This window comes from Hyla sarda, chromosome 1 (genome assembly GCF_029499605.1).
Source record: "Hyla sarda isolate aHylSar1 chromosome 1, aHylSar1.hap1, whole genome shotgun sequence".
In the NCBI taxonomy this organism is placed as follows: Eukaryota; Metazoa; Chordata; class Amphibia; order Anura; family Hylidae; genus Hyla; species Hyla sarda.
Window position 1 is genome coordinate 506,009,927 of NC_079189.1, and position 25,762 is coordinate 506,035,688.

At 42.5% G+C, this 25,762-nt stretch overlaps 1 protein-coding gene across 4 annotated transcripts in view; it reads right to left on the reverse strand.

Moving 5' to 3' along the window:
* Positions 1-118: 118 nt before the first annotated feature.
* MACIR (macrophage immunometabolism regulator) overlaps positions 119-25,762 on the reverse strand; it is a 31,244-nt gene continuing 5,600 nt past the window's right edge. Inside the window, exons 1-2 of one of the 4 annotated variants that reach the window (XM_056537513.1) lie at positions 23,887-24,118; positions 119-7,111 (exon numbers count right to left, since the gene is read on the reverse strand). In XM_056537513.1, coding sequence (XP_056393488.1) covers positions 6,465-7,091 — 627 coding nt within the window. In that variant the 5' untranslated portion in view covers positions 7,092-7,111; positions 23,887-24,118 and the 3' untranslated portion in view covers positions 119-6,464. Of the gene's footprint in view, positions 7,112-7,386; positions 8,253-11,466; positions 11,963-23,886; positions 24,119-25,762 lie in introns of those variants that run through there. The other 3 variants (XM_056537514.1, XM_056537515.1, XM_056537512.1) reach the window with 3 other exon arrangements.

Genomic DNA, 25,762 nt, shown 5'->3' on the forward strand with positions numbered 1-25,762 from the left:
ATGTCTAGGGTAGAAGGTCCATATTTACTAGTAGGCACTCTCCATTTATATGTGATGGATCCTCAAATAAATTACTAAAATATATCATTTTAAATCATTTTAATAATGTAAGAAGAAGGTCTGAAAATGGATTTTATTTATTTATGCCACATGGATGCAAAACAAAATACAACAATGAAATGGACAGGTTAACAAAGATCAAACAAGTAACTAAAAATTTCCTGAATCAACAACCACATAACAAAAGAACAAATATTCATATTATAGGAAAGAGACAATCTTATAGCAAAGAAAGTAAATATTCAGTGCAACCTGCATGTTAAATGAGAACTGTATGGCCAAGTCAGAAGATACCATTAGGCTTTGGATACAGAGAAATGGTCAGAAAATCGTATAATAATGTTATGAGTAAAAACTGATGCAAAGTAAAATTGTTCTGGTTACAATCGGTTCTTCTTTTTTACCATTCATACCGGTCATGGAACGCTGAGGTGACTTCTTATATTCCTTATAATTTATACTAGGTGGCACATCATTTTTATGTTACAAACCCCACCTGCTGAAGAACCTCTTTTTGAAGAGTAAGAGTCCTCATCCTTTTGAAAAGAGGTTCTGCAGTATCTGAATTACACATGTGATTTTTTTCTGTGCAGAATTCAGATATGTGGCCTAAAAAAGTCTCTGCTGTATGAATTACAGCACACATTAGGACACAGATTTCAAAGAAAAATCGGTGTGGACATTCCATTATTTACTCTATTGATTACTATTCCAAGGCCTTACTATGGTAAGCCTTTAATGTCAAGGGGCTGCAAAATGTGAAAGTAAATAGTTAAAGAGGTATTTCAGCCTTTTATAATAATGAAATTCTGCTTTGGCTGGAGGGAACAGCAAAAAAAAAAAAAAAAAAAATACTTACCAACTCCTAGTCCCCTGCACACTCCACTCAGCGGTGCCCTGTCTCATCCAGTGATTGTCTACAAGGACAGGTCCTACTCCAAGCAGGAAAAAAGAAAGATTGGGGAACCAGAAAAAGGAGCTGAAGGGACCGGGGTTAGGTAGGTATGTTTTATTTCCTATTCCTTACCCCTAACCGCAGGCAATTATTATTATTTTTTTTTTTTGTAAGAGGCGGAAATACCCCTTTAAATAACAAAGAAAATCTATTTTTTAGAATAAGATTGAGAATCAGGTGGCTTACTCAGTTGTACAATTTGTACATAGAGGGGCATAAATGGCCATTTTGGATTCTGCTGCTGTCAATGTCACCAAATCGTATTTCTTAGTTCTGCTGAGCACTAAGAACCCAGAAGACAAGCTTTAAGCTAATATTACACTGATAGCCTATCTACAGCATGGCAGAATTTGTGTGCACTTCAAATATGAACATGCAACCGAGAAAAAAATAGCAACATAAGTGTGAGAGACAATAGGATTGTAACAGCGTATTTGCTATTACCATAACCGATGTTATAAAAAAAATTGGTATCTAAGCCAGGACCAGTTAATCTATCTAATGTAGTTATAGTTGTGATTGTCTCACTATATCCCCACTGAACATATCTAGTCTAGTACATGGCCAGAGGGGCAGAATTGTTTTAATCCCTACATGCACCACCGTTTCCACCTGTGTACTAGTCAGAAAACAGTGCATCAATCTTGCCTGGACTGTTCATTTGTTTTAGTGAACTGTGGTATTCTAATGTAACAATTTTGGAGCAAAAAGTTTATGTATATAATGACAACTGGGTGTCATCAATAGGGGGGGTGTCTGTATACTGTTTGTTTAGACTGTTCCATTTTGACTAAGGGAATGGTAATACCCAGTTGTCACTAAATTCATACATTTCCAGAAAAAATAACAGAGGAACAGTGCAGTGCCTAGTTTTTACATATCAAGTCAGGATAGCAGAAAGGTCCTTTTTAAAGGGAACCTGTCATCACCTTTAGTCAGCCTGAACCATGAGTCTTTAGGTTGTCCCTGCAGCTTGTCCCCACCCGACCAACCTTGATAGATCTATGGCTGTTTGGGTAAAGGGAGAGAGCTCTCTATGAAGGCTGGCGAGGTGGGGAGAAGCAACCAGGGACCACCACCCCAAGTGATTTTGGTTTAGGCAGCATGAAAAGTGATGACAGGTTCCCTTTAACAATATATTCTCTATGGTTTTCAAGATCTCTGCAGTCATTTAATAGATTTAATACAGAAAGTATATTAATAAGATGTATAACGTTTTACTGTACAAAAAATAACATGTATTTGCTGAAACTATAATACCATTTTAAGCATATGTGGCACATAAGACTTCCCAAAATGCAGGTTCAGAATTCCATTGAGTTCCCTCTAACAATCTATTTTTAGTGTACCTAAAACCCATTTCTAATACATTGTCCCCACATTTCCATAAGAATACACCTGACATCTACATGAATTCTGGCAGAGATTAAGCAAAGCGCACACAAATGATGGCTCACTAGAATAATCTACACTCGCCCCCAGTATTCCTGCAGTGTCATCTGTTTCACCTCAACTCAGCTGAAGCCATACATTTCCTTATTGCTGTCAGGTCCTGTGACCACCACTCAGATCACTATAAAGTTATTTTATGTGTAACAGGAAGCAAAGCGGTCTGTCCTGTGTCAACTGACTTCCTGAGACCTCCAGGATTACATTATCACAGATCAGATACCTCCCCACGCAGCTAAATCTTTATACTGCAGCTGCAATCTCTATGGGAACAGGGGAGATAAAGAACTACAGTAAGAGAGAAAAGGAGACAGGCCCTTTACATACAATACCGTGTCTGGGGACAGAAGTTCTATGCCACTGATCTATCACTTACTGCACTTAGATAGGTCTCATAGCATGTGCAGATATGAAACTTCACCTCTCTATCTCTGCAATGTCAAATGCATCATAGCAAAGGAAGTCTGCATAGGGAAATCACATCAGTGTGGAATAGGAAATCAAGATGACAGACAACCAATGCCTGCCATATCAACTAAAATAGGTATATAGCCTGTGCTGCATTGTATTAGTGAAGAAAAAATTATCTCAACTTCTTTGATCACATTGTGTGCACTGGTGTAGTAAATTTGGCACAATATCTGTCCATTAACCTTAATGGTGTTTTCCTATTTCATCAATGTGATCTAAAAAGATTCCCCTGCCCCCAATAAGTGTTGATGCAATAAGGTATTTAGACCTTTGTTGTGCTGTTTGGGAGATATTAGCCCCTGCTGATTTTTATTATTTACTCTTTGTTACTATAGCATTCGACCTGGGCAGAGATATAACAATCCTGGCCATGCATGTGCATTGTCTTCCCTGTAAATCCTTCTTGGTGACAACATGAAATCAGGAGCACGTATATTTGTGCATGGACAGGAGCTCCCGTTCCCGTTGCACTGTAAGCTCTCATTCCTAACTTAAGCTGTCTCCAGGTTAAGGCAGGGAGTTTCTCTGTGTCCCGATGTTGCATGAGGAGCCTACACATTCAGGCCAGCAGAAGTGACATCACCATAAAGCAGCTAGTCTGAACCGTCAATCAGTACAGAATATACTGTCCACCAGAATGTGATGGCGAGTGTGGCACCGCACAGCCTATGAACTTAAAGGCCACAGAAGGCAGATTTAGATCAATCAATGTTCCCACAAAACTAATGAATCCATTTAGCTCCCCCTGTTCTATAACATGCTGCCTAAAGATGATACAGAAAGTAATGGATTAACTTCATAGCATTAATGTTAGAGCCGAGACCCCGACAATATCTAGAAGCATGTGGCTGTGCGCTTCTCTCCCCAAATCACCACTTAGTCCGATTCATTGTAGAAGACAAGATCCATAAACTTATAGAGTTGGATCTAGTGGAAAACCAGAGAGAAGTGCAAAGCCACAGGCTTCTCCCAAGCTATATCTGAAGATCGATGGGGGTCTGTGTGACAAGCTTTTAAAGAATTAGTGGTTTGAAGTATAAAATCTAAGATTAATGTCATTAACTTATTATTCAACATGCAGCTGTAGCTTCTATGTATGATACTACATGCACAGCCATCACATGATTGAAATTAAGGCACTGACAACCATAAACAACCTTAAGGAAGTTTAAAGGGGTACTCCGGAGGAAAAAATCAACTGGTGCCAGAAAGTTAAACAGATTTGTAAATTACTTCTATTAAAAAAAAATCTTAATCCTTCCAGTACTTATTAGTAGCTGATACTACAGAGCAAATTCTTTTTCTTTTTTTTGGATTTCTTTTCTGTCACGACCACAGTGCTCTCTGCTGACACCTCTGTCCATTTTAGAAACTGTCCAGAGCAGGAGAAAATCCCCATAGCAAACATATACCACTATGGACAGTTCCTAAAATGGACAGAGGTGGTCATGACAGAAAAGAAATCCAAAAAGAAAATAATTTCCTCTGCAGTATACAGACGCTAATAAGTACTGGAAGGATTATGAATTTTTAATAGAAGTAATTTACAAACCTGTTTAACTTTCTGGCACCAGTTGATTTAAAAAAAAAAGTTTTCCACTGGTGTACCCCTTAAAGAAGTTTATCAGACTATTAAGAAAAAAAATCTTACATGTCTACGGTAACCTGCTGAAGTACTTCTGTCATGCTACTAAAATAAGAATGAAGTTGAAAACTAAAATCTAGGTCTGAAAGATTGGAAAACTGGAGAAATTGTCTGAGAATTGGATATGCCAATAACATCTGAGTTCTCGATTCCACAATGAATTAAAAGAAAAAGCCATTCTTTTAGAGTGCAATAGTTTGTACATAGATGGATGGCTACACCGATGACTGCACCGATGGGTCAGAAAAAGCCACCATGGGCAAACTGTATGAAAATAAGTAATGCGTATGAGCACAATCGTCAACAGTAGTAAGGAGTATTAACAACTAGAATTCCGTCAGTAGCAACACATGAACAGTCAGGCATCTAAATTCATTTCAGCAAAAGACTAGAAAGTGATACTTTGTCTACCGCAATGCAAATACCTAGGCTGCCATTTGTAGTCGGTTCCTGAGGAGAAAGTCAGAGAATTCTAAATGCACATGTAGGAAATCTGCTAAAAGTGAGGCTGATGTAAAAAAAAGTTCTAATAGCAAAGAAAAAAAGCATAATAACCAAACATTTGGTTTGATTATCAAAAACTGGCACATGTTTGTTAACTTGTCAACTTAGGGGGGCTTTATAATAACTTCCATGGTGTACAATATCACTTTGTCCTCTTTGTAGTGATTTGCTATACAATATATCTACCACTGAAATCGTAAAACATGAAAATCATAAAACATGGTACAAGAGAAAAAAAAAATGTAATCTGTCTGTAGTCACAAAAACAAGCACAAATGTTACCACAAGAACTTTGCGGTAGAACCAGTTACAGAGGACTATATAACCTCATGCTATTGCAGTTGGCTGATGGACTGGATGGTGGACAAGGTGTCAACAATCTCCGAACGTGTCCTCATAGAGTAGTTAAAGGCTATGAGTGCTATTAAATGCAAGTTTGTTTGTTTTTTCCAATAAAATGGCACAATATAGAACTAGATGTTCCGGTTCAGCATTGTGACAATCTCATACACACTGAGTGGTCATAGACAATATGGTGCATCGTATGACATGACACAACACTTTCTTTATCTCACATAAACTCTATCCATCTGTATGGATATTTCTCTCATACTTCCCATTTCAGTAGTTTTCCCGAGCACTTACAAGTTAATAATTAAAATATATATATATATATATAAATAGATATTGCTCAATCCTACAAAGTAAACTTAAAAGGAAAGTAGATTCAAAATTCATGAAAAACATCGAACTTGCGACTGGGTCTTTTAAGGGAAGCAATCCACAGATGGCAGATTTCATTTTCAGAAGAATGGATGGTAAGAAAGGGCATGGTCTGTGGTCTATATTATTACCTATATCGTAAAACTACTACAGTATATATTAATTCTCAGACATTCAGCAGGTAAACAACAAAACAAGTATTCAAGGGTGTTTATCAGTATCTAAATAATAACTTATTAACACAGGTATCTTAAGTTCAGTCATTGAATAATCTAACATTGAATAATCTAAGTGTTATCAACCACAACATATTTTAGTGTAAAATCAGCTTCTTTTGATTCCATTAAAACAGTCTGAAATTTCATCACATATTTATCAATCAAAAATGATTCCGCTATCTAACCCTAATCCATTGTAATGCCACACTCAGAAAGTCTTGCTCCTTGAAGAAAGGAATGGCTTGAAAACCGATGCACCTCTATCAACTGGTAAACCAAGTGGCTTTAGTAAGATGCTCAATGTCATATGGTAGAAGTTGACAACCTACTTGCAGTTGCTACCTATACAACACATCCACTACATTGTGTAGCACGTTTCTTTAGGTGATTTTCAAATGTGCTACAAGAAAGGTGCAAGATAAATCAGAATTTCTCCTCTTCAGGTATTATTTCTTGCAAAAACCCGATCGCCCCTCAAAGTAAGATGCTGGAGTTGGTACTGCAACACTTCTGTGTCAGCGGATTCCTTGATGTTCATCTTATCTAGGTTGAGGTAGTCCAAGGACTTTGAATGTATTCTCTTACCCTTGAGAAGACAAAGTGGTAAAGGACCATGAACAGCCTTGTAAGACTCATATGGAATAACTTTATTGCACTTATCCCCTGAGCTTGGCATTCGCCTTCGCCTCCTTCCATTTATGGCAGGAATTTCATATGGCTGATAGTGACGCCCTTTAGCTTTGTATATTCGAGAGGAGCGGGACAGTCCAGAATCATGCTGCTTGGCACGAAAAGACGGTATGGCCTCAGCAGAATTCTCTTCAGTTGCTGCACACTTGTGTGCTAGCTTCAGAAGCTCTTCTCCTGTGGTAAACCCAACTAAATAATTGGAATCCATGTGAAGGATCTGATAGCCTGACACAGTCCTACGAATTGGGGAGCATGGTGTACTAGAACAACGTGGCTTCTCTGGTTCTACTTTTAATGGAGAATTCCGTTCTATTGTGCCAGAAATAGGTATAGAAGAAATGCTAGTCCTCTTATCTCCTTTAATATCCACTTCCATTTTGAAGGTTCCAAAGGATCCTAAAAAATACAGAAAAAACGATGTTTATGCAAATCTTTTATATTAATAGGATTTTTACTGCTGGGGTTACACTTGGCTTTCACCAGGTGGCAGGATAAACACCCAAAATAAAAACAAGCAAAGCCAACAGGAGACAAGGTATGATGCTTTCTATGTTCTCCAGACATTTCATACTAGCAATTGATAAGATTCACTCACAGTTGAAGGACCCCCTCCACTAACCAATATGCAATACCACTAGCAATATGCCACCAATGTTTATGATGAAACATACCTTTTAAATTTAGATTTCTTCCCAAGATATTCCTTTAATAAGTTATAGGCGGTCTGAATGCCAGCCTAAGTTCATTTGCTTTTCTTCTATTTAGTAGTAACTAACTTGCTGTATATGGTGCATAAACTTGGTGCCCCAACTGGCCATACACGTTAAATAGCAGTCAGCTAAAAGCTTTTACTTTTACCAGTTCCCTCCATACAGCTAAAGTTTTTTGTGTTCTATTGGAGAGAGGAGGGGTAAGGTGCTTCCAGACTCCTCTAGTAGTGGTTTCTATATTTGAAAACAATAGAACCAGCAGCTGAATGACAATATGCCCTACTTTTCTTACAGATGATGATGGGTTAGGGTCTATTACAGAAAATCCAAGAACAAAGAAGATATCATACAAATGTGCACACCCAAAATGAGATAAGATAAATCAAATAATTTTATTGCAGAACAATTACAAAAAGACACAGATTTTTAAAAACACTTAAAAGGCTCAACACAGAGCCACCTACAAGACAGGGGGGAAGCCAATATGGCCCCCACCTGGACTACCGTACTGTATACAATGAAAAAATATGACCCACCCTCAAATTAGGGAACCTCTAAGATGAATAAAGTGCCTATACACACATATGGTAAACAATACAAAAAATAAAAAAATTACTGTGTGACAAGCAAATCAAACCATATCAAAGTGACATAATAAGGAATAAAGTATATGCATGAAGTGAGATAAAGTAATGCTTAAGTAGCAGATACCAGCAATAGAAGAGAGGGTTAGGTCAAATATCAAGATTGTTGTGGGCTCACCTGAGGAAGTTGCCATGTAGGCAACGGAACGCATGGGGACTTAGTGGACACCGCACCTCTGACTACCATCTTGATATTTGACCTAACCCTCTCTTCTACCCTGATTCTGTAGTATGTTTTGTATACCACTGAAGCACACCACTTTACATATTAGGCTGAGCCCCTCCCCCCCTTTTTTGTCTTTGTTGTTCTGCGTTAGGGTCTATTATGGCAGAATTTCTGCACCAATTCTGTTTCCGCTTACTTGGGTGGTTTCTGACTTGTGCTGAGTTTTTGCGTAATTGGTGCGGAATCCGTGCGGAAATTCAGATGTGTGAATGGGAGTGCGGAATCCCATAGAAGTCTACTGGGCTTTCATTTGAGGTGGAATTCCGCAAGCGGAAATTCTACCTTGTGAATAGACCCTTACAGTCAGGAGGCCCCCATACATACTAGTCAGTTGGTTGGGCCCGCCTGGCAGGCTCAGTAAATTTTTCACTAATGTGTATGGACACCTTTTGTATAAGATATTGGTCATTTGCATATATTACAAGTAAAGGTCCAAAAGTTTGAACCTCCAAACTGCAGCCTTTATGCACAGGATCTCATGAGTAATAGTAGGCATGCTTTACTAAATAATTGAGTACCCTGGCACCACCCATTTTCTTACATTTACTAAATAAAATAAGCAGCACAATTTTTAATAACCATTAAAGGGGTATTCCGGCTTTAGACATTTTATCCCCTATCTAAAGGATAGGGGATAAGATGTCTGATCGCGGGGGGGCCGCTGCTAGGACCCCCGCAATCTCTCTGCAGCATCCGCATTATGTGAGGAGCTGAGTCTCCGGGCTCGGAAACCGGAAGTTTTCAGGATTGGAGACGTGATGTAACACCAAGCCCTTCCCCCATCGTGACATCACGTCATACCCCCTCCTTTCATGTCTATATTGTTGACAATAAATATTATGCATTATGAGGTTTACTTTGAATCTTGAAGACAATATGGCACAGCAATACACCTACATAAATATTTGAAAATCTTTTCTTTAGAACACTGTCCATTTGACAATAGTGTCACAACAGAGAAAGTGCTTCAGAAGGTTGTTGTGCTGAAAAACATTGTGGAGGTGGGAGCCGTGGGCGCTGTTTCTATGGCTGCAACATGCTAACTGTGTATGATCAGACTATAGACACATATGAGCATGACAACAGAGTCCGATCACCCAGCCTTTCACAAAAAGAACTTTTATGGCCAAAAATATTTAATGTTCACAAACTGTACAATTTTATACATCGTCTAACTAATGATAGGTATGTCCAATATTACTATGCAACACCATACCAGAGGATATATAACCAAAAATATGGGCTCAATGATCAATGTAAACTATTCAGGGTCCATGAAATCTTGGACAGAAAAACCTAACACTGAACACTGAGGCATATGTTGCAAAGTATAATCTTTATTGAACACAAAAATATACAGACACAATAATAACAATTAAAGGGAACCAATCATCAGATTTTACCCTATATAACGCTTGACAAAGCGTTATATAGGGATGGTGAAGATATGTGAAGATATGAAGTTATAAACTAGTCACCGCCGCCGCCGTAAGTAGTCACCTGGGCGGGGAGCTCTTCTCACCTACTCCTGTTCTTTGTCCGGGAGCGACGTCCCCTCCGCTTGATTGATGGGCCGCGTCATTGTTCCGCTCACTAAACAGACAGAGCAGAGTGATGACGCTGCCCATCAATCAAGCGGAGGGGGCGTCGCTCCCGGCCGAAGAACAGGAGTAGGTGAGAAGAGCTCCCCGCCCAGGTGACTACTTACGGTGGCGGCGGTGACTAGTTTATAACTTCATATCTTCACCATCCCTGCGGGCAGGAGCATCCCCCGGGAATGGTGAAAATAAAGATTTTACCCTATATAATGCTTTGCCAAGCGTTATATAGGGTAAAATCTGATGATTGGTTCCCTTTAAAAGACCAGCAACAATCAGACTGCAAAACTTGCTGAAGCAGAAAGAATACCACATAGATGATATATTGCACATAGATTACTATTGCACAAATACATGTAATAATATATTGCACATAGAACACTATTGCAACATTATAAAGAGCCCATGTGTGGGCAAATATATTATAGACCAAATAAAGTGCCAGTGAGCAATAAATAAATAAACATACAGTTATCCCCCGACCTACGATGGCCCCGACATATGATCATTTCAACATATGATGGCCTCTCAGAGATAAAAGAAAAAAAGAATAAAAAGAAAAGTAATGAAAAACACAAAAATAGGACATGATGCAAAACTTTAAAAAAATTAAAACCCAAAGCATAAAACCAAAACCAGTGCTACAATAAATTAAACTAAATAAGAGAAATACAGATTTATAGAAAAGGAGCAAAACTATTGTGTTCATTAAGACCCCAAGGAATGGATGTCTTTAATGTAAAGATCCATTTAATCTCTTTCTGAGCAAGTACCGTATTTTTCGCCCTATAGGACGCACCGGCATATAAGACGCACCCAATTTTAAAGGTGCAAAATCGAGAAAAAAAAGATTCTGAACCCAAAAGTGATCTTCAACCTGCGGACCTCCAGATGTTGCAAAACTACAACTCCCAGCATGCCCAGACTGCCGTTGGCTGTCCGGGCATGCTGTGAGTTGTAGTTTTGCAACATCTGGAGGTCCGCAGGTTGAAGACCACTGGATAGGAGGTAATACTCACGTGCCCCCGCCGCTCCAGATCCGTCACCGCTGCCCTGGATGTCGCTCCATCGCTGTCGCCGCATCCCCGTGGTGTCCCCGACGCTCCGGATGTCTTCTTCCCCGGGATCCACGCTCTCCGTCGCCGTCATCATGTCGCCATCATCACGTCGCTACGCACGCCGCTCCTATTGGATGATGGGACGGCGGACGTCGAAGGAGAGCGCCGGCCATGCAGGGGATTCCGGCACGGAGCAAACACCGAGGAGGCAGGTAAGTCCCCTCCCGGTGTCCTGTAAGCTGTTCGGGACACCGCGATTTCACCGCGGCGGTCCTGAACAGCCCGACTGAGCAGCCAGGTTAGTGTCACTTTCCCTTCAGACACAGCGGTCAGCTTTGATCGCCGCGTCTGAAGGGTTAATTCAGGGCATCACCTTGATCAATGATGTCCTGTTTTAGCCACGGGTCCCGGCCCCAGTTTTGGGTAAGAAAAAGTGCGTCTTATATGGCGAAAAATACGGTATCTTTTTCCAATTCCCCCCCTGGTCCCACCAGTGCCCGCTCAATCCCCCTTACCTTCAAAAGGGTGCTGTCACAGGTATGATGTCCCCAGAAATGTCTTGCCCGAAGCAGGGCTAAGGTCCTGAAAAATTCACCTGCCCAGCGCCCGGAACTGCATGTCCCGGGCGTCGGGCGATAGGAATGCCACAGATCATGTGTATGAACGACAGTGCTTGCTCTTCTTTCCCAATTTTATTGTTTACTGTTTACTCTACTGTTTGTAAATGATGGTTTTCTAATATTAGCGTGCCGTGTCCCAGATCTATCCACAATGCTCTGCTCCTCTCACCACCCAAAAAACTGCACAATGCTTACAATAAGCTATAATGCTAACTTCGGTTCGCAGTGATTAAATATAGCAACACAAGGATGCTGGATCATGTTCCACTTTCTGCACCACATCGCTCCATGCCTGATATTTTCACACCTCCATTAAGCATTAAGTCATAGAAAAGAGACAAAATAAAAGCAATTATCACCTGGGAGCAAATACCGCAAACGTGAAAACACTACAGTTTTTACAAGAGAAGAAAAGTATTTTTTTTTGTCTTGACACATTATTTGTTGCTAATTCTTACATATACCGTAGTAAGTATCGATGTCTATAGGCCAAATTCACACTTTTTTTTTGAGGTGGGGGGGGGTTTCTTTTTTTTTTTTTTTTTTGTGTGTGTGTGTGTGTGTTTTTTTTATTTTATTTATTTCTTTTGAACACTACCAAATCTCCCTAGGATACCCAGGGTATTTAAATATTCAAAATGATCAATTCCCCTCAGGGCTTTTGCCCCTCTGGGACGAGTTCCCTTTACTAAGGATACCCTTTTTAAAATTCCTTTTATTCTTTCTATTAAAATATTCAAATGTGCAAGAAACCAATAATGCAAAAGAAAATTGATTAAAATCACAAAACAGGCGTGGGAATTCTATCCATATATATTTGGTATAGCATGCCACGGGATATTTCATGAACCACTTCTCATATAAATGCTATTTCTTTTAGGGATGAAAATTTGTCCCTGTACACCCCTTAAGGATGAAGGGTGTACAGGTACTCCCTAGTGTCCTGGTACTTAAGGACCGAGGGCGTACCTGTATGCCCTGGTCCCATTACCGGAGTTTAAAACATGCTCACGAGCTGAGCATGCTTCATATCTGGTGGGTCCCGGTTTCTATGAGCAGCCAGGACCCACAGTTAATGCCAGACATCACCCATTGGGCCTATGCCTGGCATTAACCCTTTAGACGCTGAGATCACGGCATCTAAATGCTGGGGTTAATGTGCCGGTTATTTGTGGCAAAACTGTGGGTCCCGATCAGCTGAGTGGACAGCGACAGGGCCCTTACTTGCCTCCTTGCTGTCCAATTGGTGCTCTGATGTCCCCAGTCAGCCATGGCAGGATACAGCAGAGAAGCACGATAACACTGATCAATGCTCAGCCAAAGCTGCGCATTGAACAGTGTATGCAATCAAAAGATTGCATGTTATAAAAAAAAGATTTTTTAATAGAAGTAATTTACAAATCTGTTTAACTTTCTGGCACCAGTTGATTTAAAAAAAAAATGTTTTCCAGTGGAGTACCACTTTAAGGTGAAAATGGGCTTGGTCCTTAGGAGGTTAAGAAGTTCTGGTAAAACAAAAGCTGAGCTGTGATTGGTTGTTATTGGCAAATCAGCCTAAGGCTGGGTTCACACTACTTTTTTGCACCGTAGCCTACCACGGTTTTTGGTCCCGGAGAATAACCGTATTGAAACCGTATACGTTTTTATTTAACATGGGAGTCAATGGGAACCGTACAGAACCGAATGGCGCGGCGCGGCAGTAGGGGGCGCGGTGCGGCGGTGGGGGGAGCGGTGCGGCGGTGGGGGTGAGCGGTGCGGGGGTGGAGGTGATAGGACTCAGGACCCCCGGACAGGCAGGGGGAGAGTAGCGGGTGGCTGCGGCGGCGGTCTATGGCACCGCAAAAGCCACTGCAGTGCATTGATTTAAAGCGCCCGCTTTAAATCAATGATCTGCAGTGGTGTCGCGGGGGGATAAATAGCCGATAACTTATACCGGAATATCGGAATAAGTTATCGGCTATCGGCCCTAACCTCCACCGATTATCGGTATCGGCCCTAAAAAAACGATATCAGTCGATCCCTAATCACAGACAATAATTTCCCTTCATCTCTCTCTTTGGGAAGAGCCTAGATAGCAGGATGATTTCAGATCTATGCCTACTGATGAGATTCTTCTCTGCAGTGTGAATTTTTTTATTACATGAAGTGTCAAATGTAAAAATGATGGGACACAGTTTTCTTTATCTTTCAGCATTAGCTTACACATAGGCTGATCGCACCATGCAAATCACCATAGAAAACCTCTCCTGCTCTGGTCAGTTCCTGAGACAGACAGAAGTGTCAGCAGAGAGCACTGTTGTCAGACAGATAAGAACTCAACTTCAGCAGCTGATAAGTACTGGAAGGGTTAAGATTTTATATAGCCAATTGACATGAAAAAAAAATGTTTTTTACTGGAATACCCCTTTAACTTATGCTGCTTCTTATGTGATAAAGCCACATTCATATGGACCACATTTCAAGAAAATCTGTAAATTTCTGACACAAGTTTATAACCGCTACATGTAAACTCACAGGTTCCTAAAGCAAAATTTGCTGTTATAAAATAAAAACTATTTGAAGTCATTTTGTGCAGAGAGTTTGTGAATGGAAAATAAAGAAAAAACCCTATTTATATGAGAAACGACAGTAAATTCTGTTTAGATTTTAAAGCAGAACTGCGGCACAACACTATTAACTACCCCTGTGCCCGGGCTGCAAAAACAAAAAAAACAAACTTTAACTCACCATCCTACATTCCCCCGTTGTGCTGATATCGGTGCAACGGGGCAAGGTAGGAAGGTGAGTTAAAGTTAGTTTTTTTTAGTTTTTGCAGACTAGGCACAGGGGAAGTTAATAGTGTTGCGCCACAATTCTCCTTTAACCCCTTAAGGACTCAGCCCATTTTGGCCTTTGGCCTTTAATTTTTACGTTTTCATTTTTTCCTCCTCGCCTTCTAAAAATCATAACTCTTTTATATTTTCATCCACAGACTAGTATGAGGGCTTGTTTTTTGCGGGACCAGTTGTCCTTTGTAATGACATCACTCATTATATCATAAAATGTATGGCGCAACCAAAAAACACTATTTTTGTGGGGAAATTAAAACGAAAAACGCAATTTTGCTAATTTTGGAAGGTTTTGTTTTCACGCCGTACAATTTATGGTAAAAATGACGTGTGTTCTTTATTCTTAGGGTCAATACGATTAAAATGATACCCATTATTATATACTTTTATATTATTGTTGCGCTTAAAAAAAATCACAAACTTTTTAACCAAATTAGTACGTTTATAATCCCTTTATTTTGATGACCTCTAACTTTTTTATTTTTCCGTATAAGTGGCGGTATGAGGGCTCATTTTTTGCGCCATGATCTGTACTTTTTTTTGATACCACATTTGCATATAAAAAACTTTTAATACACTTTTTATAAAAAAAATTTTAATAAAATGTATTAAAAAAGTAGGAATTTTGGACTTTTTTTATTTTTTTTCGTTCATGCCGTTCACCGCACGGGATCATTAACATTTTATTTTAATAGTTCGGACATTTACGCACGTGGCGATACCAAATATGTCAATAAAAAATGTTTTTTACGCTTTTTGGGGGTAAAATAGGAAAAAACGGACGTTTTACTTTTTTATTGGGGGAGGGGATATTTCACTTTTTTTTTACTTTTACTTTTACATTTTTTAACATTTTTTTTTACACTTGAATAGTCCCCATAGGGGACTATTCATAGCAATACCATGATTGCTAATACTGATCTGTTCTATGTATAGGACATAGAACAGATCAGTATTATCGGTCATCTCCTGCTCTGGTCTGCTCGATCACAGACCAGAGCAGGAGACGCCGGGAGCCGCACGGAGGAAGGAGAGGGGACCTCCGTGCGGCGTTATGAATGATCGGATCCCCGCAGCAGCGCTGCGGGCGATCCGATCGTTCATTTAAATCGCGAACTCCCGCAGATGCCGGGATCTGTATTGATCCCGGCACCTGAGGGGTTAATGGCGGACGCCCGCGAGATCGCGGGCGTCGGCCATTGCCGGCGGGTCCCTGGCTGCGATCAGCAGCCGGGATCAGCCGCGCATGACACGGGCATCGCTCCGATGCCCGCGGTTATGCTTAGGACGTAAATGTACGTCCTGGTGCGTTAAGTACCACCTCACCAGGACGTACATTTACGTCCTGCGTCCTTAAGGGGTTAAAAAAAAGTCGCTGTTGTATCCCTGCAGGACACTTGTTGCGTCCTATTCATTTGAATACGACAGACAGTCAGATAGTGACTCCAGTCGGCTCATTTTTGGACCGTATCCAGTTTCGTTGCCAGACTGAAAATCGTTTTAGTCCTGCAATTAAACTGATTCTGTTCAAAAATGAGCGGGAATACGGCAGCTGCCAGTTTTGAAATCCTCCCACCATATCCGGCATATTCAGCCAAATTGCAAAAGCGTGGTGTGAATGCACCCTTATATGTATGGGGCTTCCTAACACTTTCCCAACAAATAATGTTGGAGAAAAGAAGCATTAGGAATGTTAAATTTCAATGTTAGCTCCTTCTGTTCTCCATGGAGATAAGCTACCATCAGGCTGGAATTCCACTGCAAAAACACCGTAAAAAAAATTCCCATTTTGCCACACAGCATTTTTTCTGCGAAAAAACACTGCGTCAAGATGTTAGCTGCAAGTCAATAATAAACAGCAAAATGCCAGATCCACTTGGCGTTTTTCAGTTTGGTGTTTTTTTTTTTTGTTTTTTTTATCCTTTTGGCGTTTTTCAGCTATTTTGGGCTCAGAGGCTGGTTTTTCAAAACGCCCTACAAAACTTAGTTTGGCGTTTTTTGCACAGAAATCTATGGGAGAGCAAAAACGCCAAGAAAAACGCCATGTGGGTTTTAACTTTGGCGTTTTTATTCTTTTTTGGACTTTAGCGATCCAAAAAAGTGATGGCGATGCTTTTTTTTTAATAAAATTTCGTAGGGTACCATAAAAAAAAATAATAAAAAAGATACAGTAATGATGGAAAAAATTGTATTTAACAAAATGTATCTTTTTTATAACAACCTTTTTATAAATTTTTAAACAGGGATCAATTTATGTGGACGGGCAGGACACTAAAAATATAGCCGACAATAATAAAAATGTAGTGCTTTTCACTTTTTTTTAAAAAACATTTTTTAGGTAGTACTACTACTCCCAGCATGGAACACACTGTTATGATGGCAGTGGCAGTACCTGTACTAATTGACAGATTGCCCCGGGTCCGTTTCGATCCTTCTGTGTATATATATATATATATATATATATATATATATATGTATAGATGCGGCCGGCCAGATGGTTCCAGGCAATTACAACTCTCTATAGGAAATATGAGTAGGTGTATATATACATCAGTGCAGGGGACCATAGAAGAGCGGCCGCCCGCATCTATACATTATACAGGAGGATCACAGCGGGTGTCAGGAGTGTCATCCGCTGTGATCTTTCCTTAACTGCAGGAACTACTGCTCCAAACATGGAGCACACTCTGCTCAATGCTGGGAGCTGTAGTACCTGCATTAATAGACAGATGGCAACAGGTGTCAGGAGTGACACTCGCTGCGATCTGTCTATTAATGCAGGTACTACAGCTCCCAGCATGGAGCAGAATTAGCTCCATGTTGGGAGTAGTAGTATCTGCAGTTAAGGAAAGTTCACAGCGGGTATAACTCCTAACACCTGCTGCAATCCTCCTGATGTGAATTTCGTGACTCAGCTGTGCTCACGGGTACAGAGCTGATGCATATATATGTATACATAATTTATCTACTGCTCAGCAAGAACTTACAATGAGCCTGCAATGTATATACAGTATACACATTGCTGGCTCTCTTAACCCCTTGCTGAGCTGTGCGCTATGCCAGCCTAGCAAGGAAAGAGTTAACTTACACTGCTGGACAGTGTAGGTTAACCCCTTTGGGCAGTATACAATATATACAGCTATTTATAGATAGCTGTATATAATGTATACAGAAGATGAAGAAGTCCCCTTACCTCCCTCCAGTCCCGGCTGGGTCCGTGTACCCCCGTCCCCTAGTGATGATGTCATTAGTGGGCGGAGCTACAGATGGGAGCTAGGCTGGTTCACAGACGGGAGTCTAAGGCTCTGTTCACATTGTCTGGTTTGTATAATGTGAACAGACCCTTCTGCCAGTGTCTTCCCAGACTGGGAGACTCCAGCTGTTGCTAAACTACAACTCCCAGCATGCCGAGGCAGACAAAGGTTGTCTGGGCATTCTGGGAGTTGTAGTTTTGCACGAATTGGAGGCTCCCTGTTTGGGAAGCATTGCATTATCCTCAGCGGAGAGCGCCAAAAATGTCATAACCCATTTTTTGTGGGTTTTTTTCTTATCATTTCAGATCCGAGTATGCAGAGGATTACATCGGATTTGATGGATAACGGCGGATGAACTGGATTTTTTTCCTTTTAAAAAAATGGCTAACGAGGGCTGTGGGGGAGTGTTTTTTAAAATAAAACAATTTTTCCAATGTGTTGTTTTTTTTTTATTGAATTTTCAGGCTCAGTAGTGGAAGACTGTCTTATTGATGGAATCCATTACTAAGCTGGGGCTTAGAGTTAGCCCCAAAAACAGCTAGCGCTAACCCCCAATTATTGCCCCGGTACCCACCGCCACAGGGGTGCCGGGAGGAGCCTAGGCGGTAACAGGCTGGCGTTATTTTGGCTGGGGAGAGCCATTAACAATGGTCCTCGCCCACCCTGGTAACATCAGGCTGTTGCTGTTTGGTTGGTATCTGGCTGTGAATTAAAAATACAGGGAACGCTATGTGTTTTTTTTTTTATTATAAATACAGGTTCCCTATATTTTCATTCTCAGCACAATACCAACCAATCAGCAACAGCCTAACGTTACGAGGGAGGGCGAGGACTATTGTTACTGGCCCTCCCCAGCCTAAATAATGCCAGCCTGTTACTGCCTAGGCTAAGGAGCGCCATTTTTGACACTCCAGGCTTGTTGGTACCGGCTCTTCCCAGTACCCCTGTGGCTGCGGGTACCGGGGTAATAATTGGGGGTTAGCGCTAGTTGTTTTTGGGGCTAACGCTTAGCCCCGGCTTAGTAATGGATTCCATCAATAAGACGGCTTCCACTACTAAGCCTGAAAATTCTATTTAAAAAAAACACAACACATTGGAAAAATTATTTTATTTTAAAAAACACTCCCCCACAGACCTTGTTAACCATTTTATTAAAAGAGAAAAAAATCCAGTTCATCCGCCGTAATCCATCAAATCCTCTGTAAACCTCTGCATAAATGGATCTGAAACGAGAAGAAAAAAAAAACTAACAAAAAAATTGGTTAGGACATTTTTTTCACTCTCCGCTGGGGAAAGCGCCCATAATGCAATGTCTTCCCAAACAAGGAGCCTCCAATTGGTGCAAAACTACAACTCCTAGCATGCCCAGACAGCCAAAGGCTGGGAGTTGTAGTTTAGCAACAGCTGGGTTCTCCCTGTCTGGGAGGACACTGCCAGAAGGGTCTGTTCACATTATACAAAACGGACAATGTGAACAGAGCCTCAGACTTACCAGCCTAGCTCACGTCTGTAGCTCCGCCTCTAATGACGTCATCACTTGGGGGCTGAGCAACACAGACCCGGCAGGGACAGGAAGCGAGGAAGGTAAGCGGACGTCAGCTTCTGTATACACTATATACAGCTATCTATAGATAGCTGTATATAGTGTATACTGCCCAAAAGGGCTATAGGAGCAGGGAGTCCTGTCAGTATAGTGACAAGATTCCCGTCCCCTGTATAGTATACACAGGTAAACTATGCACAGCTGTATACTATACGACCGGGGGAGGTGAGTAGTGATGCCGTACATCACTCCTCATCTCCTTACACTCTGTGGACCGGACGCTCAGCATCCGACCCACAGAGTGGTACCTGAAGACAGTGAGGAAACTGCCACAGGGGACAAAACTGGCTGTTTCCACACACCAGGAAAAACGCCTGAAAAGCTGCCAAAACGCAGGAAAAATCAGTGGCAGTTTTCCTGGCATTTTTGCTGGTGGGAAAAAACCTCAGTGGAATCCTAGCTTCAGAGGTGTTCTGGAGGTAACTTACCGTCCCCTACTCAGTGAAGGATCTGCAATGTCCTGTTGGTTTTTCCACATCAATCAGACCATAAATATTATAACCACAACAAGCTTTTTTTTTAGGGTGCACAATTTACAGTAGCCTTAGGCTGCTTTCACACTATAAAATTCAATTGTTTTAAAGATCCATTTGATGTTCCGTTATGAATACCCTGAAAAACTTTATTTTGTGACGGGAGAATGAACGGAAGAAAAAATGCATGCACTATTTCTCCCGTTACTATGTACGTCATAAAATAATGTCTGTTATTAATAACGGGCTATAACGGGTTAAAACGGATAACGTAAAAATCCCATAGACAATAATAGGATTTTCGAACGGCCGTATGGGATTTTGTAATGGTTTAACAGCCAATTTTCAGGGTTTTCATAACGGAACATCAAACGGATCTTTAAAACGGATGAATTTTATAGTGTGAAAGCAGCCTTAGAGCAAACCAGAAGCCAGCACGAGTTTTATTTTTCAGTAGCCAAAAAATAGGACTTCCCTCAAATGTCCATCTTTATAAAAGAAAAAACTTTTGACATGTTACAGGGACCGGTACAGACTTTACTCCCTGGCTCCCTGCGATCTCCTTCTCACTGCACAAGACAAGCTCTATTATAAGTCTGTGCGGGTTGTCTCATACAGCAAGATGTAGACCACAGGGAGCCATGGAGTGAAGGGCTTACTTAAAGGGGTTGTGCGCTGCCCTGCAGTTCGGAGCTTCGGAGCTCCGCTCACAGCGTCTGCCCGGCTGCCGCGAACACGGAAGCCCGCACACAGCGTTCGGAGTAATGAACTTCTGGACACTGTGAGCGGAGCTCCGAACTCCGCACAACCCCTTTAAGTGCTTCCCCCAGCTATATCTAGAGAGATCAGTGGGGGGAAGGTTCTCAACACTCAGATACTGACTGACTTTTAACTCCAAAATGTAATATTATCGACAGGATATTGAATAACTAACTGATGAATGGGGGACTGATCACTTGGATCTTCTCCAATCATGAAAACTGAGGTCCAATGTCTCTGTTAATGGAGCAGGACTAAAATGCTCTGCCTTGATCTACTCACCTTTCCAAGGTCTCATGAAAAACGAATAGAGCAATGGCAGAGAATGTGTGTTGTCACTCCACTCACTCACATTTGACCGCACTGATCGTGATTGGTGAAGGTCCCAGCAGTCAAACCCCAACCATTTAGCTAGGTAATTCTGATTATAGGTGCTAACTTTTGGGGGTAAACCCTTCTAAACATCCCTCCAAAATTCCATAAAAGACAGGCACATTGGCTTCCTGGGATGGGCAAAATTCTCACCTCATCTGCAGAAGCCTTTTCTCAACACAAGGATATAGCCATCTGCATTCTGCAAGGGAAACTTTAACAGAGCTTAATTTGGGTGGAACCAGTCAGGTTGCCTTGTCACTGCGTTTCATTTTGCAACATTTACAAATTTTTATAGGAAATTGTATGACCCATCCTAACGGTGTATCTCTGCAGTCATCCACAGGTGTTTGGTGCAGTGTTTACACGTAGTTCTTGAAAGCATTGTTAGGGCAGGTCACAAGGGGCGCATCTGCAGCAAATTTCACGCTGCAGATGCGCCAAGAGCAGTCACAGAGGGACTGCAGAGGGAGCCCCCTCTCACCCCCTTTAGTTCTGTATAGTACTCACCTCCGCTCGGCGCTGGTCCGGTGCTGCAGGACTGTCCGGTGAGGAGGTCGTCCGGTGGGATAGTGGTTCCGGGCTGCTATCTTCACCGGGGAGGCCTCTTCTAAGCGCTTCGGGCCCGGCCCCAGAATAGTCACGTTGCCTTGACAACGACGCAGAGGTACGTTCATTACCAACGTACTTCTGCGTCATCGTCAAGGCAACGCCTCTATTCTGGGCCCGAAGCGCGGAGAAGAGGCGCCCCCGGTGAAGATAGCAGCCCGGAACCACTATCCCACCGGACGACCTCCTCACCGGACAGTCCTGCAGCACCGGACCAGCGCCAAGCGGAGGCGAGTACTGTACAGAACTAAAGGGGGGTGAGAGGGGGCTGGATGATGTCGAAGGCCGTAGTGCTCTTATCATCCTCTTATCATCCGCCCTCAGTGGTCTTCAACCTGCGGACCTCCGGAGGTTTTAAAACTACAACTCCCAGCAAGCCCGGACAGCCGATGGCTGCCCGGCTTTCTGGGAGTTGTAGTTTTGGGGAGTTGTAGTTTTGAAACCTCTGGAGGTCCGCAGGTTGAAGACCACTGAGGGCGGATGATAAGAGGATGATGAAGGGGGGGTGTGAGATGATGACAAGAGGATGATGAAGGGGGGTGGGGATGATGATGAAGTGGGGGTGTGTGGGATGATTACAAGGGGATGATGAAGGGGGTGGGGATGATGACAAAGGGGATGATGAAGGGGGGGGTGTGGGATGATGACAAGGGGATGATGACAGGTGATGATGATGAGGGTCTGGATGATGACAGGTGGTGATGATGATGAGGATGTTAATGACGGGGGTCTGGATGATGACAGGGGAGATGATGTATTTCCCACCCTAGGCTTATACTCGAGTCAATAACTTTTCCTGGGATTTTGGGTTGAAATTAGGGGCCTCGGCTTATACTCGGGTCGGCTTATACTCGAGTATATACGGTAGCTATGTGTGTCTGCTCATTGAGGTGAATTTCAACAGCGGAAAATCTGCCACTACGAGCAGACACATAGAGCTACCTGGCTGCAACCAGCAGTTCGCTCTGCAGTCCCTCTGTGACTGCTGTTGGCACATTAGAAGTGTCAAATACTTTGGGAATGTGCCCCATGTGACCCTGCCCTTATAATGAATGAACCACACGTGTTTGGAAGGTGTCAACTTTTTTTTTTTCAAGAAAAATAAACCACAGCTGTTGGCACTGCCCAAATTAAGACAGGGTTTATATAAGATATTTAAATACTAGGTAATAATAAAAACACAAGCAGCATTGAAAAGTAGCATTTTCAATGCAGTTACTGTAAGTATGAAAGAGATCCTGAAAAACTGCTTTAAAACCACCTCTGATATCAGTGCTTCTTTTGAAGTGGTTTTTCATATGGCTTTTTGGGTGTTGATTTCATATTTTCCATTGACTTCAATGAGCGCTTTCAAGTGGATCTGCTCTGAAAAGTAAGATCTCGCTCCTTTTTTCAGCGCTGATTTTTATGCTTTTTGAGCAATTCTCACTGAAGTCAATTGGAGTGGAAACTGTGCATTTTTAGAGCTTTTTTTGTAATGTAATGAAGCTGCAGCACTGATGCTCCATTGTTTTGAGAATGGTAAGTTACCACAACACAATTGCTGACAGAAACCCAAACCGGACCGATCACATTCACTATGATTAGTTGTGTGCAAAACACTGTCATCTTATCTCACATGGCCACAAGTCACTGTGTAGCTAGTCTTACAGTATCAGACCTGTTGATTCTTACTATGGCATGTCAGCCCTAAACGTGCCAATAAGCACTGATGCGGACAACCATAGCTGTAGGGGAGCAGTATTTATTACTTATACCTATCTACAAAGAACATTACATCCGTACGGTATGTCCCACCAATACAAAATACCTGCTTATAGAGGAGACAGCTGATGGCCTAACTTAACTGTAGCTGGCAGCCGCTCCGGCAGCTGTGGTTGCCAAGTTTAAGGAGATACGCCAAAGTGATATCACGCCCAGTGTCCAGTCCCTTTCATTATTTACGAAGCAAAGTCATCAGTGCATGGTACTTGGGGGAGCACGTGCACACCCTTATACTGTACTAGTAAAACACTGGGGGTCCCAGCTCCTCTGGATGATATCTTCTCATATGGTAAAGTGAACCTGCCCTTTAAATCTATACATTTGCAAATCATATCGCTACAGGGTTGTCACCCATTAAGATTCTGAACTGCACAAGAACGGGAAGTAGCTAAATGACAGATAACCAGATAAAACTGGAAATAGTCACAACTGGCAATAAAACATGGGGAACATGAAGAATACAAACTTTATGGTAGATATGTAAGGCCTCACGGAGCTCAGTATGCTACTGTAGACCAATACCATTATATATTTACTGTGTGCGAGTATACACTCATTCAATGTGATGGGATACCATGTACATATGATATATTCTTAGGAAGGCAAAACACTTACGCAAAAATGGATATATTAATGTAGTGCAGTATACACACCTGTATATGTAATCTGCAATAAGAAACCCCATTACAACCTTCAAAGCACTGCAAATGGTAGAAAGAAACTATCAGATCCTATTAATTTGTGCTGTATGCTGGTGACAGTATGGCTCTCCATACATTGTATTATTGAACGTTCTGCAGCATCATTCTCTGCACATTGACACATAGTGATAAAACAGCTGCAGGGCCACCAATCCCCTCGAGTACATGAGTATAGTACAAACTCCCCAAAATACACAATGGTATAGTACAAACTCCTATAACACAAAGAATTACAGCGCATGTCTCTATACTAAATATAAATATAAGCCCCTCAAGCACATATAAGTATAATACAAGCCCCATTGATATATATAACTATAGCACAATCCACTATAATACATATACGTATAGCCCAAGCCCCTATAGTACATATAAGTATAGCATAAGCTAGGGATGTCCCGATACCATTTTGTTTAAGACCGAGTACGAGTACCGATACTTTAATTCTACTACTCGCCGATACCAAGTACGAGTACTTATATTTTAAAGGGAATCTGAAACCAGGGTGACCCGGTTTCTGGCGCTGTTTACCGTATGATATGTGGGTCCTTGTTGTGCGCAATGAAGGCGGCTGCTGTAGTATGAGCCAAGATTTCTCTCTTCTCCATTGGGCAGAACAGGGAATTTGCATTGGCGGTGAAACCGATGTACACCTGGTGAGCAGCGGTAGAAACCGGGTCACCTGCACCATCTAGATATAAATTCAAGTTAGTGCAGGTGACTCTGCTGTAAGATTGTCTTTAATAGTAGGTAGTATCCCCCTGCAGACATTAGCAGCAGCCCCCTGGCAGTCATTAGTAGCAGCCCCCCCTGTAGACAGCTGCCCCCCCCCCTGTAGACATAAGTAGCAGCCCCCTGTAGACCACAGCCCCCTTTTAAACAGTGGGCCCCCATTTAAACAGCAGCCCCTGCCTTTAGACAGCAGCAGGGCCCCCCCTTTAGACAGCAGCAGGCCCCCCCTTTAGACAGCAGCCCCCCCCTCGTTTAGACAGCAGCAGGGCCCCCCCCTTTAGACAGCAGCAGGGCCCCTCCTTAGACAGCAGCAGGGCCCCCGTTTAGACAGCAGCAGGGCCCCCCCTTTAGACAGCAGCAGCCCCCCCCCCCTTTAGACAGCAGCAGGGCCCCCCTTTAGACAGCAGCAGGGCCCTACTTTAGACAGCAGCAGGGCCCCCCCCTTTAGACAGCAGAAGCCCCCCCTTTAGACAGCAGCAGGCACCCCCCCTATTAGACAGCAGCAGGGCCCCCCCCTTTAGACAGCAGCAGGCCCCCCCCCTTTAGACAGCAGCAGGGCCCCCTTTAGACATCAGCAGGCACCCCCCCCTATTAGACAGCAGCAGGACCCCCCCTTAGACAGCAGCAGGGCCCCCTCTTTAGACAGCAGCAGGGCCCCCCTTTAGACAGCAGCAGGGCCACCCCCCTTTAGACAGCAGCAGGCCCCCCCTTTAGACAGCAGAAGGGCCCCCCCTTGTTTAGACAGCAGCAGGCCCCCCCCCCCCCCCGCTTAGACATTAGTAGCTGCCCCCTCCTTGCAGGCAGCTCACCTCCTTAGGTCGGGTGCTGGTGCTGCCGCTCTGCTGTCCCGTTCTCCTGTCCTCCGGTCCGCATCGTGTCGTCCTATGGAGGAGCATGTGACATACACATCACTCTGCTTCCTGCGTAGCGTTACGCTGGGCGCAGGGGAGGAGGCGGAGTGACGTGTGTGTCACATGCTCCTCCATGGAACACTATGATTCGGACGGGAGGATGGAAGAACGGGGCAGCAGAGCGGCACCAGGTATCGGGCATGGTATCGGGGATATTAAACGAGTCCCCGATACCATGCAAATGG